Source organism: Tachypleus tridentatus, chromosome 9, assembly GCF_004210375.1.
Source record: "Tachypleus tridentatus isolate NWPU-2018 chromosome 9, ASM421037v1, whole genome shotgun sequence".
Lineage (NCBI taxonomy): Eukaryota > Metazoa > Arthropoda > Merostomata > Xiphosura > Limulidae > Tachypleus > Tachypleus tridentatus.
The window spans coordinates 46,564,053-46,583,923 of record NC_134833.1 but is presented as its reverse complement, the minus strand read 5'-3'; the positions used below and the strand labels follow the sequence as shown (position 1 = coordinate 46,583,923).

Below are 19,871 nucleotides of genomic sequence, written 5' to 3'. Positions count from 1 at the left end.
TTATTGATGTCATATGGCTCGTTTTATAGGAAAGCACCTAAACCACTGGCATCCATCTTGCAGGAACAAATGATAACTTATCAGCTGTCGAAGAAACCAATTCTAATAAAGTAAATGCTAATAAGGTTGAGAACGAGCCAATGTCTGAGGAAGAAGGTGTACTAAAGTCAGGCACGAATGCTCCTGAACACCATGACGAGTTTTCGTCCTACCTAGGATTTTGGTGGTATACGAAGTGAGGACTGTTCTACGTGCTCTGTTAGCTTAAAGACATCTGATTCATGACTTACCCAACTTCTACGAACTTTTGATTCACAGACTATTTAAGCTCAGACCCGAACGTTACTGAAACACGCAGACACCCAGAAAACGCAAAGGGCAAAGGTAAGGGCATCTCAAGTGACGATCAAGGTTTAATTTGAATTCAAAGCTTCTGTTCTTAGTTATAATGCTTGAGATGTTTAAGACAATATGTAATTATTTTGATTGTTTTCAACGACGATTTTCCATTGTGTTCTGAAAAGACTGTTTTACTGATAACTTTGTGTCTGTATTGACACGTTTTTGATATAATTCACTTTATTTATCTAATACTTCGAGTTGACGAGAAGTAGCTACTTTTGTTGAAAAAACAGCTTTGTAATGGTACACCTTATTATATTTTCTGATAATAGTTGACGCACTGTTTGTTATTATACTTTTGTTATTGTTAATATCGTTGCGCCTAAGAATAAAGCAGATCGTCAACTTTTTGATTATTTAAAAACAGTATTTACCTACAGCTTTTTATATTATTCTTACTTGTGATGTTTGTCGTGTAACTGATGGTGTTTAGACAAATTTCCTGTCCTAGAGACTAGTGACCTAAGCCGTCGGAATTTATCTTCATTGGTTCCTGATTTTCCTCTTTTCGATTTTTATTTGGTTCCCGGTGATAATTACTCGACGTTAGTTTGTTGTTGGACAGTCAAGTTTCTTGTTAAGCACAAAGCTTCACAATTGGCTATCTGTTCTCTGCCCACCACGGGTATCAAAATCCGGTGTCTAGCGTTGTAATTCCATAGAAATATCGCTGTGCCACTGGGGTACAGTAGAATTAATATATTCTCGAATTTATAAAAGTTCTTCTTTCAACATTTTTTGTAATGTTATGTTTCTGATTTTACCCAGTTATAGTTACACCAGAGTGTACATGCTATTCTTAAGATATATTTTCAGTTTCGTGTGGTTGTTCGTAGCTGTGGATATCGGCATTTTAATAATAAATTTTGTTAGATAATGAATTTGTCGATAAAACTTCTAGTTTAATTACTCGCAGAAGGAAGTGGGAGGAACATAGTGCTGATTTTTTGTACTTTGTATGTGAGACTTAAGAGAAAATTATACAATAATATCAGACATTCGGTAACCAAGGGGCTTGGAAGCGCTCTTACCAGTGGTTTTTATTTGAACGGGAAGGAGTTGCGGATTTTGAGGAATGTCCCTTCTCGGTCTCATTTATGATTGTATGATCTGCAAGCTGAACTTTAAGAGCATTGATTCTGATTTTGTTGAAGGAATAGTACTCCGTTCTTGTATTCGTTGGGCGGCAGAGAGCGAACGATCGACTAAATATGTTTTACGTTCGGAAAGCCATCGTCAAAGTAAGCTGGAAAATAGGAGTTTGTTTTTACTGGGAACGGGGCGTTGAAGTGTAGTCACCGTGAGAGGGGCCTGATTCTGTTTCGCTGTTATTCACAGTTGTATCGAGATGAGGGTGTGAATGATTCATCTTTCAAATATGTTCTTTCACATGTTTATGTTCTTTTGGTGATGATCAAATTATTTATGATGCTGACATTAGAGGTGAGGAGGTTTTTTAACAGCTGTTTCTGGAATGAATGGTAAAAATCTACACGTTTGAATAGTTTTACTTCTGAATCGTTTCAAGTGTTTTTATTTTTTTATTGATGATATTGTAGGATTACTTAATCAGGTATTTCGTAACGAGTGTTTATTGTAGAGAATGAAAAAGTATGGTGTAACTCTTATCCCTAAAGATGGTGATAGACGATTTGGTTTAATTTTCGTGAATGTGAATGATAAAATTTTGAGAAGAGTCTTGATTGGGTGCCTTTATAGGGATGTAAGATCTTTTGTTTCGTTGGATCAAATAGGGTGTATTCTTAGTCGGGATACAGGAGAAGTACCAACTTTATTAAAGTTCTTGATAGATTTTTCGAAGGTAGGGAAGGGAGTGTCACTTTTGTTACGTATCGTAATTTATCTCGGATGAGTCTCTGATTTATTATGTGACGCACCTAACGTATTAGGATTTCAAATAACTGGAAATTTTAATTTAAATGTTAATTAAATGTTAATAGGTATTAACTTTATGATATTTGCCAAAAAGACCGATATACACACAATTTTCTCTCTGAATGCAAATATATTTTAATATACGAAGGCCCGGTATGGTCAGGTGGTTAAGACACTCGACTCATAATCCGAGGATCGCGGGTTCGAATCCCCATCGCACCAAACATCTTCGCCCTTTCAACCGTGGGGCGTTATAATGTGACGGTGATTCCCACTGCTTGTTGGTAAAATTATAGCCCAAGAGTTGGTGGTGGGTGGTAATAACTAGTTGTCTTCCCTCTAGTCTTACACTGCTAAATTAGGGACTGCTAGCGCGGACAACCCTCGTGTAGCTTTGCGCGAAATTCAAAACAAATAAACAAACTTAATATACAAACAAAAATACAATTTATAATAATAGTTATTACAAATGATAATTCATATAGAATAATTTTTACAAACTTACAAATTATACTGAGTCTTATGTTTGGTCTGGAACTGAATCTTTTATCGGCGTTCACGGAGAGCGAATTAATTCTATGTTCATACACCTGTACACTTCTTTTGACGGCTAGTTAGCTTGAAGCAAACGTAAGTTTCCTCCTACGACGATATCTAATGTCTTCGTAGAAATACTAATGTTAAAAGATAATTCACTGAAGTAAAACGGTTTGTAATGTTCGAAATCTATAAACGTTCGTGGTCAAATTGTGTAATTTTCTGATTATCGGCATTAATTGCAATTATAGCTTTCGAGAACAATTCTGACTGTAGCTGACCAATAATATTCTATTACTGTCTCTCTGCTAGCTGCTTGTATACGAATCACGCAAAATTTTAGAACGACCAACAAAGTTTGAACACGTTAGCATTACTGTAAATCAAATAATGTTGATTCTTATTCTGAAAATATTTCTACAAATTTGGATAACAGGCGAAACTTGTGTAATACATATCCAACAAACTGAAACACGCATAGGTATTAAAAATATAACAGTAAATCCGTTATACTTAAGTTAAATCAAATGACGGCCTTTCATATTAATTACGTAAATATTTCTTTTCAAATGGCTGGTTTTGGTCCTCGAATTTTACACTGGGTACACATTTGTTATTATGACGTTGTCAGTGTAGTGAATATAATGATTTTTACGGACCTCTTTTTACCATCACTAAAGGGCTCCCCAGTGGCTCAGCGGTATATCTGCGGACTTACAACGCTAAAAACAGGATTTCGATACCCGTGGTGGGCAGAGCACAGATAGCCCATTGAGTAGCTTTGCGCTTAATTTAAAACAACAATCACTAAGGGTATCCATCAGGGGAATGACCTTTGTCGGCACTCTTATATGTGATTTGTGTTGAACTTTTGCGAAGTACGTTTGTTCAATTTAAATATTTTTGGTTATACTGTTTTCTCTTCCGGGACTCTTATTTATCAACATTCTGTTGACACGACTTTAACGCTCGGAGATATGACATCTATATCTCATAGTCGACTAATTTCTAAGGCTTCTGGTGGTTGAGGAAACTATGAAAAGAGTAGTGGGACGTGGGTTGGGAGGAATGACACTGTTCATGATTGTTTTAGGTTTGCTTGTTTGGTTTGTTTTAAATTTCGCGCATAGCTACACGAGTGTTATCTGCGCTATCATTCCCTAATTTAGCAGTGTAAAACTAGAGGGAAGGCAGCTAGTCATCATACCCACTGCCAACTCTTAGGCTACTCTTTAACTAACAAATAGTAGGATTGACCGAAACATTATGACGCCCCCACGGCTGAAAGGGTTGGCATATTTGTTGTGACGGGGATTCGAACCCGCAACCCTCATAATACGAGTCGAGTACCTTATCCACCTAGCCATGCTGGATCAGTGGTGGGTCTATCATATAATATTGCTTTTGATTGAAGAGAGATCTTTAATAAGTCATTGTTTCATAATACATTATTGAGTGATAATAAAAGCAATGTGCTTTATTTAAAGTCGTTTGTAGTTGCTGGAATTGTATGAGTTCAAGATATTTTTCATGTGAGGTGGTTACATGATTTCTATCGATACTTCCTGACGAGGCTGTAACAGCGAAATATTGAGCTAATAAAATTATATTCTTAAGATATAGGTTATGATTTTATTTACGTTTAGAAGAATGCCTCATAATAAACTCCAGTTTGCGTTAAACATAGTTAAAAATAGTAAAGTTCTAGATAACTTGGATAGTACGTTTGTGCGTTACGGTCTATCAGAGATAGTACAGACAGAGTTTACGTCAGATACTTTGGGTCGTAGAATAAATCATCAAATAGAGATTCTACTGTACCCGTCAGCTAACATAGAAAATTCAATATCGAACAGATGAAAGCTATGCTAGTAGTAATAATTGGAGACTTTCGTTAAATACATTTTTGTTAGTTTGTCGTAGCACAGCTTACCGCATACAACGACGGGAAAGTCACCAGCCCGGTTAATGTTTAGTAAGTAGCTGAGAAATTAAGTTATTTCAAGTTATAGTAAATAAGACATACACAGGCTTGCATAATCATGTGTATGACAAAGGAATAAAGGGACACTTAAAGGTTGACAAGTTAAGGGATAGAGAGTCAAATATTAGGGTACGTGATAGTTTCACTGCAATAGAAAAAGACGGACAACTGTCGACAAACCTTGGACATAAATCATATTATTTAATTTGCAAATGTGGCAGTTAGGTCGTAATTCAGACTGATAAGGGAGTTGGCTAAAAGAGGGATTGAAGTGACGTTAGAAGTTTGCAGAACCATAGCAAACTTCGGTCACTAATTACCATGGACTCCAACGAACTTGAGGACACTCGAGTCGTCACTGATGCCACCATTGCAGATTCCAATGTCAATGACAACATTAACACGAAGTCCTTGTCATTAGCATGTGTTGTTGTTTTTTTTACTTACAACAAAAGAAATCATGCAGTTGGACCTAGGGTCGACAGACACGTAGCCCAAACAGCTACACCAGTCCTCAAGATTATCCTGCACGCCAGAAAAATACCAAACACGTAGTTTGGTTTGTTTTGAATTTCGCGCAAAGTTACACCAGAGCTATCTGCGCTAGCCGTCCCTAAGTTAGCAGTGTAAGACTAGAGAAAAGGCAGCTAGTCATCACCACCCACCGTCAACTCTTGGGCTACTCTTTTACCAACGAATAGTGGGATTGATCGTCACATTATAACACCAACACGGCCAAAGGCGTATTTCTGTTTGTTGCACTATTACGTTTATATACATCTGTTTTTGTTGGTTAGAAAGTGTTGGCGAATCGCACCATTTCAGATAAGCTCGTATTAAAACCAATACGAAAGAAAAAAAAAGGGATGAAATATTTGTTTATTATTTTGTATTTTATTTGTTTCGTAACAATTGTGCAAAACAATGCGATGCGCTATTAGCGCCATTTACGCTTATATTAGTTTTTCTCCCTTAACAGTTCTGGGAGAAATAAATACAAAGAACAGTAGAGTGTGTGAGAGTTTTTATTGAGAAACACTGCATAGATCTACGTAATATAGGTTTGTTTGTAAATATTTATTTTATCATACATAATTCCACTAATAGCAGGTCCATAGATGTTGTCAATTAAATTGAATGTACGCTTTGTTTAAGCAGTTTTACGAACAATACTTGAAATAGCTAATTCAGAATCTTGTATTTTCTTTCAGTTTCATCTAATTCTTTTTTTATTCGGAATATGTTAATCTAGTGATATAACTCTCGTTGTTGCTCTATATTATGTAAACGATTCTTCTTTCTAGTTTATTTGTAACAACGTGGTTGCTAGTGATTCATATCTTTATAGTATGTGTATATGAATTTAAGCAAAATACATTAGTTATAATTGCGATGCTATCATTTATGAGAAAAGGTTAATAATCGTTCTGTTCTGGCTTTGCTGTTAAATTACGCACTACGTTTTTCATTTGCGGTAGTTTGAACTAAAAACATTAACGTATATACATGGGCTATGTTAGCGTTATGTCTTGATATTTTATGTACTCTATTTTTAACCTATAATTATTAAAGTTTAATTTCGTATAAAATCCATAATGTTATTATTAGTTCTGGGACATGTCTAATTAATAAATTCAAAAAGAGAATTTTTGTTTTGGTTGTTTTTAGTTTCCACATAAAATTTCACAGAAACTTAACGATACAACTGATACAGTTAGTGCTTACACTAGGCTAAGAGCATAATGTTTTTGACACTCACATGGCTATCTATAAAATGCATTTAATTAAAATGTCCAAAGTTGAAGTCTGTAATCAAAGACGTTAATAACAGTTCTTTAACTGAACATTCTTCCAGTTTGGCACAAACCAGATGCTTCCTTTTCACTGATATAATTATCGCTTCATATCGAGCTAGTATTTTTTCGTTATTCAATATAGCAAGACTTAATTATATTAAATGTCCTAAGAATTGTAACGCTTTACTTTCAAAACTGAATCTCAGTTTTAAACTTCACAATAAAAAGTATAAGTTCTAATAAGATTTTCTTTACTTAATAATGCTAAACTTATTCGTTGTTCAAAAGAGTTTTTGAAGGTCAAGACTTAATGTAAATAAATAATCTTGAATTGCGCGTATCAATAATTTATTGTAAATGAGAAAAAAATAGCACTGTACAAATCGAACCTTGGAGTGTAGTACTGTAAATGCGGTACCTTAATGCTGATCCACTGAGAAATCGATTATTATTGTATGACATAACACGAAAACGCGCTGAAATCGGAAAACATGACAATTCCTATTTCTGAACTAGTTCAAAACTATTTTAATTAATCAAAATTATGTATATGTGGCTCGCAACCTGTTGTTGCAAAAAAACTTAAAGTACTGGGCCACACCCCACTATTTAACCATATACAAATGCCCAACAGTTGGCGGTAGGTGATGTTGACTGTTTGTCATTATCTCTAGTCTATCAGTTCAATATTATGGAAGCTATATCCAAACAGCTTTAGAGTAATTTTATTCGAAATTATGAAATTATAACACCTTTGCAATCTTAATTTTTATCTTATTAGAATATCTCGTCAATTAATGGGCATACGTGGCCCAGTGTTGAGCCTGTGTATCGACAACTAAAAGTTCATGTTTCTCACTTTGGATCAGTGGGTGCGTAATAGAAATAACAATCAAATTCTGCTATAAGGTTTGACATTGGTGTCTCAAGAGCTGGCAATGGATGGTATAGACTACCTACTTTCACTTTGTGTATCGCTACAAACCTAGGTTGCTGTAACAGATTTAGTGCTATACGTTTAATTTAAAACCTACGCTTGTTTCATTATAGTTATCTTTTTCCCTGTGTTATAAATTATCAATTATGCATTTTGCAAGTCCCGCCTGTTCTCGAAATTTATAGAAATACTTGAAATTGTAAAAATGATCAATACTTGTGTAACGAAAGCAGCAAAAATATTGTATGAACTCGAGTTAACAGTCAGTGTACCATAGGCCTAAGAAGCTTTAATAGTTTATTTTGTGTTTTCTTACAGCAAACCCACATCGAGCTATCTGCTGAGTCCACCGAGGGCTTTAATAATTGTGAATAGCGTCTATTAATAGGAAAACTACAAAACTGTACCAGGAATGTTATAGGTTTCGAACATTACAAATCGTTTATCTTTACTGAGTAACTTTGGACGTTAGTATTTCTACAAAGACAGTAATTAAATATCCTCAGCGTGAGAAGTGAACTCGTACTAGTGCGATACTAATAAAGCCTAGCTAACTTAAAGTAGGTGCAACAATATCAACTCACAATTAATTTGCTCGTTGTAGTCTTGGATCGTCAATAAAATATTTAGTTATGAACGGATATGAGACTCAGCATTGTTTGTAAGCTTGTAAAACTGTTGTATATAAACCATTATTTGTAATAACTGTTAGTAATAACAGTTATCATAAATTGTTTTTATGTTTATATATTAAAATATATTTGCGTTACAAGAATAAAATTATGCGTATCAATTTTGTTGGCAAATATTTTTAATATATATTAACAATTATCTACTATATTCGTATTCAAAGTTCTGGTTACTTAAAACAGTGATTCGTTAACATACGTAACATTAAATCGGAGATTCGTCGGAAAATAATAATGCGTAACGTGTATCAGTTTAATAATGGCTCCACATTTATTTAAACGAAGAATATTATTCCTTTTACTTAGCTTACTGACAGCCAAATTTGTATATTTTTTAATATTATTAAGAGTTTGCTTTCTTTAATAACGAGTTATTTGATTTCTTTCGGTAATAAGAATGATAAGCTTTACTAACTTACGTAAATTTTTAACATTCCAAATGAACCAGTAACAAAGAACATACGGATAATCTTTTAAATATTTAATTAAATGAGAATACTAAAGCAGGCAAATATGAAATTAATGGGTTTTTTTTATCAAACCGAGAGAAACCCAAAACTAAATACTTTCTCAATACCATTCAATTAAGTAAAGAAATTTTTATTACGTCATCAAATTTGCTTAAAAGGTTTTGGCGGTATTGGCAGAAACTTGTTAGTTATGCTTGGAATTAGCTTGCTATTTGATCGGGCGTGGATGAATGGCTAATGTGTTGGGTATGGATAGAATGTTCTGAGGATGAGGTAAGATGCCACAGAATACGTTTCGCACTTTCAGCGTTATGGAAGCGACAGCCAATTCCATTACGCAAATAAAGTCCTTGTGACGATGGATGCTTCTTACTGTCTGTCCTTTCTGTGGTTAAAATTAGAGAAGGCTGCACACAAGCACTATATAATAAAATGATGTGGGGGGTGACTACAATTTAGAAACGGCGACGCATCCATGGTTTGAAGTCAAATAAAATTATCAAAATGTAGCTGAATAGTGTTGCCCAACTGGATTTCATGTATATTTCATGCGGTACAGAAATGTTTAGCCTTTTCACTTTGTCGTGCTATTTGCTAAAAATTGTAATATTGGTCAATTTGGACTCAATTTGTATCCTCTGGGGCAACGGTAACATATAGCATGTTACTTTCCTCACAAAGGCGTATCGTACTGAGAGTGTGGAGTCTGTAGTTATGAAAATATGGCTGTGCATAAGGAACAGACTTGTAGAAATAAAGAGAGACATCCACGTTTATATATACTGATTGTTTACTGTGTAATTATAATGTTTTCATATTCCCCAGTTTATTTCTAATAACTGAAGAGATGAAAAGGCGGTTTAAAGTAAGTGATGCACAGGGACAAAAACTAAAACATATTTCACGACGACTTTTATTTATACTGGTGGCTAGCATGTAAAAATAATAAATAAAATCTTTCTTGTTGATAAAGTAACCATTTTGGTATATCTGACGTTCGTTCATTGGAAGTTCAAGAAAAATTGTATAAATAATTTAGTAGGCATTTCGGCTGATTTTAACGTCCATTCAAATGTAAATTACAACCTCAAAATATGCATGGAAAGGTGTTTACCTTTAGGGGTTTATCAGTTTTAACAAGTTCATAAAGATAAGATTTACTAAAACAAAAGTTGATCCACATTTTAAATATATTACTTAGGTAAAAGCTCTGAACAAAAGTTCAATGCTTGCTGAGCAGGAAATCCCATTTCCTTCCAGCAGTATTAGTAACCTTACAGCTATCTCTTTTGTACTTTTAAATTATTTTTCATGCAGCTCCTGCACGTATATTATCATAATACTTTCTATAAAGTTGAAAAAAAGTTTCACATTTTCCAGTTATTTGAAATAAATTGTATAAAACTAAGAATTTTTTTTGCTTTCTTATAGCAAAGCCACATCTCCGTCTGCTGCGTCCGCTGAGGGGAAACGAATCCTTGCTTTTTAGCATCATAATTCCGCAGACTGACCGCTGTCCTAGTGGAGAACCTTGATGTTTTCAGTCGTTACATGATAAAAACATAATGGTTTTATATGGCTTAACTTTTGAGCTAGAATTATTCATTTACATACAAATTCGCACATCGTAAGCGTATCAAGGGCTCATATAAATATAATGAACAAAGCTAAATCTCCTGTATATTATACATATGGTTATCTACTTACGAGTCAATTACCTAACTTTCTTGGTTGAACTTAGGTCATATCCATACTTACATAAGCAAAATAAGGTATACAGATTAACAAAGTATTAATATACGTGCATAGTATTGCACAAAAGGCTCTTACACGCAGACACGTATATTACAGGGTCAGTCAATCGGTTATCGTTGCTATGACATAGAAATTGCAATTACAATATTAAATGATACGAATGAAATTAACTTCTTATCAGTATATCCTACACCAAAAAGACACGAAGGCGAACACATAATCATCATGCATATAAATATACTGGATAATCTTCTATAATCAATAATTTCGTTTTTACTTTACTTACTGATAATAAGTTATAGTTTTTATAGTGAGGATTTTTTTCATCACATACGACATTAAAACCTATATACTTGAGAATTATTACATCAATGAGGTAAACCTCGTTGCACTTTTCAAAAATATTCTTTATTACTTGTACTAAAATGATGTTTCAGAATGTGTATGTACTCCCAAATAAAAGTTCTTGTTTTTTGAATTTCGCGCAAAGCTATTCGAGGGCTATCTGCGCTAGCCGTCCCTAATTTAGCAGTGTAAGACTAGAGGAAAGGCAGCTAGTCATCACCACCCACCGCCAACTTTTGAGCTACTCTTTTACCAACGAATAGTGGAATTGACCGTAACATTATAATGCTCCCACGGCTGAAAGGGCGAGCATGTTTGGTGCGACTGGGATTCGAACCCGCGACCCTCGGATTATGAGTCGAACTCCTAAACACGCTTGGCCATAGAGGTTCTAATGCAGTGTTGAGTACGCAAATAAACATGTCACATGACAGCAACAACTTATATAAAGTCAATGTTTTTACGTTATTTGGGATTTTGTAGGATTTTGTGTATGATGTCATATACATTGATCACAAACGTGGTTTAATTAAGGATGTATAACTTACATTTAATGGTAGTGAAAAACAAGAAATACGTATAAACTTCACTAGAAACAAAAAAAAATAAAAAGACCTGTGACAATTTGTTAGTCAATCGTGATAAATAAAATACGATATCTTGTAACGCGGGAGAATCGAAGAACACAAAGGTCACTGGCCAAAGCTATCGACATATCCCTGACAGCATTATGCAACATGGTCAAGAAGAATCTCCACCTAGAAATAAAGCCAACTGGTTTTTGGTTCACCAGTATTGTCTTTCAGGCAATGTGTATCGACGCCATTTTCTTTACGAAGAAATTCCAAACAAATCATTGGATGCAATTGGACCATTGAATCGGGAGATGGGAAATCGTTGTACTCGAGCACCAAATGGATTATGGAAAAAATGTAGAGATGCATAATGTTCTTTTGGACTAAAATTTCAGCGATAGAAGCTACGCCGAAAGAATATCTTGTTAAAATACAATGTCATCAAACAGAGCATGAACGGACGTGGCGACCTGAATGTAATGAAGTGGCGACACTCTAATTTTGATATATGATATTTAATCCTCTGTATAATGTAAAAAAGAATGTAGTACAAAGTAAAAAAAAATTCAAAAAGTTGTGTTTAATCAGTAACATTTCATAAGTGATAATTTACTGTGAAAATAAATGACTAATAAAACTATGATAAACTGTTATGTAATAACAGATATTAAATATAGTTTTAATAACTTGATGTAAATTCATCATATGCATGTAACTTCTATGGTTTATACTAGCATACATCTTAGCAACAGTATTTTTCGATAAAATAGTTTTTCAGGAAACGTTGATGAATGTCAATGTACAATGTAAAGTGTACAAAAAAGAAACCAACACTGCTTGTCGGATCGATGGCGCGTTTTGAGATTAGCTAGAACTGACTTAGTCTTTCTAATAACTATGGCATAAAGAAGTAAATGAAATATTTAAATATTTCTCCATAATCTTGTCAGTAAACATGAAATTTGTGAAATGGAGATAGGGTTATCACACGTGCTAACTTTGATTCAGTAAATCGTAAACCACATAATAATGGTGCACAGATCTGTGTGTATGGCAGTGTGCAATAGCGCAAGCAACCTCATGAATCCGAAGGAGGGAAGCCCAAACAAACGAAGTACTAGTCTCAACCAACCATATAACCGATTATCTTATAAAATATAGACTCATGCAGTATAACCCAAAGTATTTCAGAAACAAAATAAAAAACGTATTAGTAGTTTATTTTATTATGCTGTAACAACAAAAAATTATTTCATGCTTTCTTGTCAACAAATAATCTGAAAAAAAATTAAAACTGAAACGAATAGTCTCGTATGATGACAGAGATACAACTGTGAAAATATTCATACGTTGCCAAAAGATGACTGCGATCTTCGTCAATCTAAGGATAGGAAACTTCAGAAAGTAGTGCGGAAATAAACCACCTTAGTCTAGATGATAATACCTTCTAAAGGCTAAATCTGCATATTCACATCATTCGAAAAACGTATACAAAATGTGAGGGCAATGACTTTAGAATTACCAAAGCCTTTGCATGTATATTTCCGTATTATAACACGGATTTGCTGATCACCAAATATTGACAAATTCACAATAAAACTAGTATTGAATTATTTTCGTATCTCATGGTAAGAATAGATAAAACTGATTTTTTAAAACATAACTTTATAAAGTTTTACGTATAAAGCCTGTTAAAATAAAATATGTGGTGTTTGTTAAAGCAGTGTCAGATACGACAATATTTTCAGATACATAACTACAATATGCCCTGTAGCCTTCCTTATACTGTTTTTATATGTACAAAGTAAAATAAAAAAATTGTGGAATCGTTCCTGTACGATCTCATTCATTTGGCTTTTCAGTGATATAAAGTTCTTTATTATTGATTTGTTGAATCAATGATATAAGCAACTCTAATTATTTTGATCCTAACTTTCAAACAATATAGTCTTTAACGACGAGAATTACCTCTACTCACCTGAACTCTGTCCCAGACTTTCAGGAGCGTGGATCCACAGAAGAAAACTTAAAAATGTACAGAATTTTAACTTTTTCATGGCAGCAGATTTCTTATTTTCACAAAATATTCTAGATTCTTCTTGCTTCTCGAAGGTACATTTCTTCTATATTTTCATTCTATCTAATAAAAACGAGTGTTTACAAGCTTAACTACAGTTAGAGAATTACTGTTATTTGTTTGTGGTACATGGTAAAACTTTTACACTTTAACATCTGAAGTATCCAACTCCATTTATCATTAACACTTTCACTTTAAAGTCGTCTGCTCAGAATGGTGCTACATCAACTCAGCAGCTAAATCTTGGTATGTCCTGTTTCTACCAAAGTCACGCATCTCACTGATAAGTTGCCAAGGCCAGGTATTACACGCATTTATTCTGTGAACTTCTACGTTTGGAAGTTTGCAAGTGTGAAGCGCCATCTATGCTTCGCCATTTAGGTCGAACTTTGATAAATATTTTATACGATGCAGGTTTTATATGAGTGATTATAACCAAATGAATAATATTAATACCTGCCACACAAGGCATTCCAGCATCTTGATGTGGATTTTAAAAACAAACAAACAGTGATTTCGAAAAGGTTTGGATTGTTTTCATTAGAGAAAAAGATGTTTACCATGTCTCTTTATCAAACCTGTGACCTGCCAGAAACCATGACAGTCAACATGGGGAAGGTAACCGTTGTAGCAATGAAAATATTTTTGAAATGTTTTAGATGTGAATGAGTTGGTTTATATGTAAGTATTAAGTTAAATCGTGAGGAAATGTCAGATGAAGGGAGAACTTATTTGAATCGATTTTGCATATCAACTGAATCGGAGATTCGCCGATGAATAGGAAAAATACTATTGTTATCTTTAACAAGTGAAATTGAAATCATATTAATTTAATATTTTGTGCAACTGACACCACAGTGTTGAAGGTGAAGCACGATGCATTACAATATGATATCCTTAGTTATTCTAAAATTAAAAATGCCATTTCTGCAGCAAAAAGTATTTATATATAAGTATTATGGTATAATGCACAGTATGGCATTACCATGATACACATGACCATACACATTTCATTGTTATACTTTCATTAACATCTAGTGTGTTTTTTTAACTGGTGTCAAGCTTAATTTATTGAGATCTATCAAAATAACCTCAAATCATCGATTTCTGGAATGACCGTACACTTTTCTGACAATCCTAGTCTCGGTATTTTGGTACTAATAGATGAGGTTCGGCATAGCCAGGTGGTTAAGGCACTCGACTCTAATCCGAAGGTCGCGGGTTCGAATCCCCGTCACACCAAACATGCTTACCCTTTCAGCCGTGGGGGCGTTATAAAAGTGACGGTCAATCCCACATTTCGTTGGTAAAAGAGTAGCCTAAGAGTTGGCAGTGGGTGTCGATGACTAGCTGCTTTTCCTTTAGTTTTACACTGTTAAATGAGAGACGGCTAGCGTAGATAGCTTAGCTTGAAATTCAAAACAAACCAAACCAAATCAATAGATGCTGGCCTGGCTCGTGTGACAGGTGTTAAAGGTCTTATAGCCACGTAACCTACAGGAATTTGCAGAGGTCACGTGCTCTGCTGCCAGTAATTAGAGGTAAAATGTTTCCTCTATCTTGACTATTATAAATCAAATAAAGATAATTCATGTGAAGGTTTGTGGTCACGAGCAAAAAAAAAGAAGAAAAATGAACAGAATTCTTGCACAAGTGACAGTAGTAGAATACAAAAACAAGTATTTTATAACAATGTTTGATGAACAATATGCATTCATCCATCAACTCTGTAAGAAAGTTACTCGTCATGAGAAGTCAAGAAACGATACAAAAACGTTAATTCAGTACGCTAACATTGTCTTTTAATGAAATATCAAATGTATTTACATAAGATAAATACTGACATAATTCGTACTATTGGTTTTTTGAATACAAACTTATTATGTCAAGTAAAACATTTCAACGTGGTTCTAAAGTTCTAAACATTGAAACAATCGATTTTATGACTAAAATAAAGTTTTCACATTAGTTAGTTCGTGATATAGCAATTAACTTCAGTGGGATTTGTGAATAAAAAAACATCTTGAATACGTTATTGTTATTCTTATCTATGATTAGTCAGCACTTAAAATTTAATTTATTTTTAGCATTTATGTTTATTTTTACACTTTCTTTCTGTTCTTGATTATGTTCTCATATGTCCAAATCTCTAACAAAAACAGACTCTTACTGATCCCTCAAACATTTCCCTTGTAACTTTTGAAATTAATGAGTCAAGTTATAAGATACACATTCATGTGCTCAAACTGACTCAAAAATGCTCTTTAGTGGAGAATCTTAATGTTTTTATAAGGGAAGAACAAAGTAAAATTACAAAATGCTTTGCCACACATATGTTTTAAAGGGGTCTTTGTATACACATTGTAAACCACCCACGGCTATTGTGTTTCTTGCAGACATGAGATCTTTGTTCGACTCACACTGCCTTTTCCTCAAATTATAAAGTTTAACAATAAATAAAAAGCTGACGCGATAGCCACCTAATTGAGTTTTTTAACGACCTTATCTACATCTTTGTTACGTATTTGTCTATTCGATTATAAATATTGATTTGTCATTCACTATTACTTCTGCAGGAAATACAGGTTTTCCACAGGTATTATTGTATCCATATACATTTGTGGTTGTTTCGTAAAGGTAGTTCGTCTGCAGACTGGAATCATTCTCAAATAATTCAAATAAACCAATTTTCTTTATTTTTGCAAATATATATTTAAGTGTCAAAAAACAGATTTCAACCTAATATTTTTGTAAATGAAAATAAACTCCTTAAAATGTTGACAAGCACATATACCTTTGCAAATATCAACTTTTATTTTTAGATGCAGAAAATGTGAAGCACTCAAACAAGGCGAATATTTCTACTCGTCTGACATATTCCACGAAAGGTAAATTGGTAAGCAAAAGAAAGTTCCAACTTGTGACTGGTCTTAGTGAGGTTATTACTAGCTAAACATATTACTACAGGTAAATAAAAACACTTTTGTACACAATAGACCTAGTGTATATACAGCATGTCTATTACAAAGAAATGAAACTGTAGAATTTACATCCGTAATATACAAACTGACGTAGAAGATCTTACAAACTATTTTGAGGCAGATATAAATTATAGATCACCACTTTCAGTCTAAGACTTTTTTGTCCTTGCTACACCGTACACAGGAGTGGAGGTTTGGTCTTCTTGTGAATAAGACTTGGTTGCTAATAACACCTTCTCTGACACCTAAGGGTCCGTTGGTGACAAATGACAGTCAGAATCTCCAACAAAAACCATCATTCCTGAAGACTGGAGTGATGACAGCTCCATTGCGGCTCAAAGGTAGGGAAGCTACATTCACTGTAACAAACACAAATCACAAACACCTCACATAAAGGTAGTTAAGACTAACTTTCCTTAACAGCATTCCTCTAGGGAGCTTTGAATTAGCTGGGAATCGAACACATTTGTCATCCCATACACATTGAAGTGTTTTACATAGCTCGAAGGAAATAGAAATAAAACATATACGACTATGCACAGAAAACCTTCTATTTGGCTGGCGGCGTATTCATAGGCTTTGTATTTATTATTATCTCAATGTAAAATTTAAAGAGACAGATCATGTATTCATGACAGTGCTAAAATATTCAGTTACGTCTCCCTTGCTAATAATCTACAATTATTCTGTTTTATTGAATTCAAAATATACGTAGTAAAACTATTATAATTACAAAATATCAAACAAATCTATTAGTTCATAGCCTTTTTTGTTTTCAACTTTCCTTTTTCTTTCTCTTTCTCCTTCACTTTTGCTGGTGACTCAGCGATAAGCCTAAGAACATAAAATTCTAAAATGATTAGGTACAATACTTGTGGTAAATAGGTCATTGCTAGCCCTTTGTGTACTGGCTTGCTTGATAATAAATTAACTTTACCTATCTTCTTACACACATACAGAAATAAACGTATGTGTATGGGTGAAAGTGTACAGCGCCTTGCAAAACTATTAACTCCGTACCAATAATGTCTAGTTTGGATGAAATACAAATAATGTAAATAATTTTTAATAAACTTGTTTTTAGTCAAAACTCTAAAGATCAAACTTAACATGTTATGTATGGAAAACGTTGAATGTCGGAAAGACTTGCAAATAAAATATACAAAAAGAGATTTGTTGATCACATAAGAATTAAGCTCTCTAAGTCAGTACATAGTAGAAGCACATTTTAGCAGCAGTTATAGCTATGAATCGTTCTGGATAGGTCTCTACCAGTTTTACACAAAGGAATAGTGTAATGTTTGCCCATTATTCCTTGTAAAATCACTCAAATTATGACAATTTCACTGGGGATCTTTGATGAAATATAATAACCTCCAAGTCTCGCCATAAAGTTTTTATTGAATTCAAGTCCAAACTTTGACTGCGCTACTCCAGGACATTCACTTTCTTCTTTTGAAACCACTACAATGTGGCTTTGGCTTTGTCTTTTGGATCATGGCCTATGGAAATGTGAATTTTCGATCCAGTTTTAGATTCCTGGCTCATTCAAGGAGGTTTTCTCCTAAGATTGGTCTGTAATTTGTACTATTCACCTTTCTCTCAGTTATGACAAACTTCTCAGTATTTGCTGATGAGAAGCATCCCCATAACATAATGTTGTCACCATTATATTAACACTCGGAATGGTGTTGACTACGTAATGCGTTGTGTTGGGCTAGCGAGCAACGTTTTGAATTTAGAACAAAAAATCAATTTTTGTCTCGTCTGAGAAGAAAACCTCTGACACGTGTTTTCATTTACGTGCTTTGTCGCAAATTTTGTACAAGATCTATTGTAATTCTTTTTAAGTTATGGCTTCTTTCTATCCACTTGCCCATATATTTTATTTTTGTATAGAAACAGGGATGTTTTCGATATATGAACACTGACTCCCATTTTATACGTGGGACTTTGCAAATCTTTCAGAGTCACTGCTTGCTTCACAGTGGCATCTCTATTCAGTTTCCTTCTTAAATAAATGATCTCATTATATACAAATAAATAATCGGAGACTTTTAAATTCATTGTAATCTTCTCCTGATCTGTGACTCTTTTCCACTTTATCTCTGACTTATTTGAAAGCTCCTTGGTCTTTACGGGTTGGTTTGTAATATTACTATGTGATTTGTGGCTTGAACAGACAGTACCATTACACAAATTGTATGACATGCCAAACTAATATTTTGCACCTGAATTAATTTAGGGTTGCTGTAAAAAAGCGGTTGAATACATATGCAATTAAGATTATTCTATTTTTCTTTGGCTCGGCAAAGCCAAGTAATTGGTCACTTGACTCAAGATCTGAAGATAGTGGATTCGAATTATCCTCCCACTAAACATGCTTATTTTTTCAGTTGTGGAGCATTATAATATGACGCTCAATTCCACTGTTATTTGGTAAAAAAGTAATCCAAAATTTGGCGGTAGGTGGTGATGACTAGCTGCCTTCCCTCTAGTCTCACACAGCTAAATTAGAGACAACTAGCGCAGATAGCCCTTGTGTAGCTTGGCGCGAAATTCAAAACAAACAAAACAAATTTTCTTTGAAAATCTAATTTATTTTCATAATATCAGAGTTTGTTAACCTTTCTCAGTTTGAAATATAGTAGGTAGATTTTAAATATAAAGTTTCGTGATTACATACTCAAAAGGCAACAAAATGTGGAAACTTTGCAGGGGGGTGAATACTTTTGTAAGGAATTGTTTGTTTGTTTTTGAATTTCGCACAAAGCTACTCGAGGGCTATCTGTGCTAGCCGTCCTTAATTTAGCAGTGTAAGACTAGAGGGAAGGCAGCTACTCATCACCACCCACCGCCAACTCTTGAGCTACTCTTTTACCAACGAACAGTGGGATTGACCGTCACATTATAACGCTCCCACGGCTGAAAGGGCGAGCATGTTTGGTGCGACTGGGATTCGAACCCGCGACCCTCTGATTACGAGTCGTACGCTTTAACGCGCTTGGCCATGCTGGGCCGTATTTTGTAAGGAATTGTGTATACATACGATAATTATAAGAATATGAAGTAAAAATGGCAGAGTCAATTACTTTTTCTTCCATTACATTACATAACTAAAACAGACTGTACAACTACTAAAGCACAGCTTTAAAAACCAAAAACAGAATTTGCATTTATCAAGCGTCTAGAGAAACAGAGAAATTAAATGGGCTCCTACTTTTAAGCGTCTACAGAAATTATATGTGCTCCTACTGCTAAGCGTCTAGAAAAATACAGAAAATACCATAGACCTAGCTTTCGGTAAATAAAGCGTACATTTGTTATCGTTCAGTGTTTAGAGAACCATAAACTGTAAGTGCTATGCACTACTGTTTATTATTTGCAATCCTTAACGCCTAGTGCCTAATGAAACACAAAGATCAGG

At 34.2% G+C, this 19,871-nt stretch overlaps 1 protein-coding gene across 1 annotated transcript in view; it reads right to left on the bottom strand.

Moving 5' to 3' along the window:
- Positions 1 to 13,746, bottom strand: part of LOC143225194 (protein turtle-like) — a 112,509-nt gene extending 98,763 nt beyond the window's left edge. The window contains exon 1 of the mRNA XM_076454177.1: positions 13,365 to 13,746. Within this exon, the coding sequence (XP_076310292.1) occupies positions 13,365 to 13,443 (79 nt within the window). The 5' untranslated portion in view covers positions 13,444 to 13,746. The remainder of the gene's footprint in view (positions 1 to 13,364) is intronic.
- Positions 13,747 to 19,871: the final 6,125 nt, after the last annotated feature.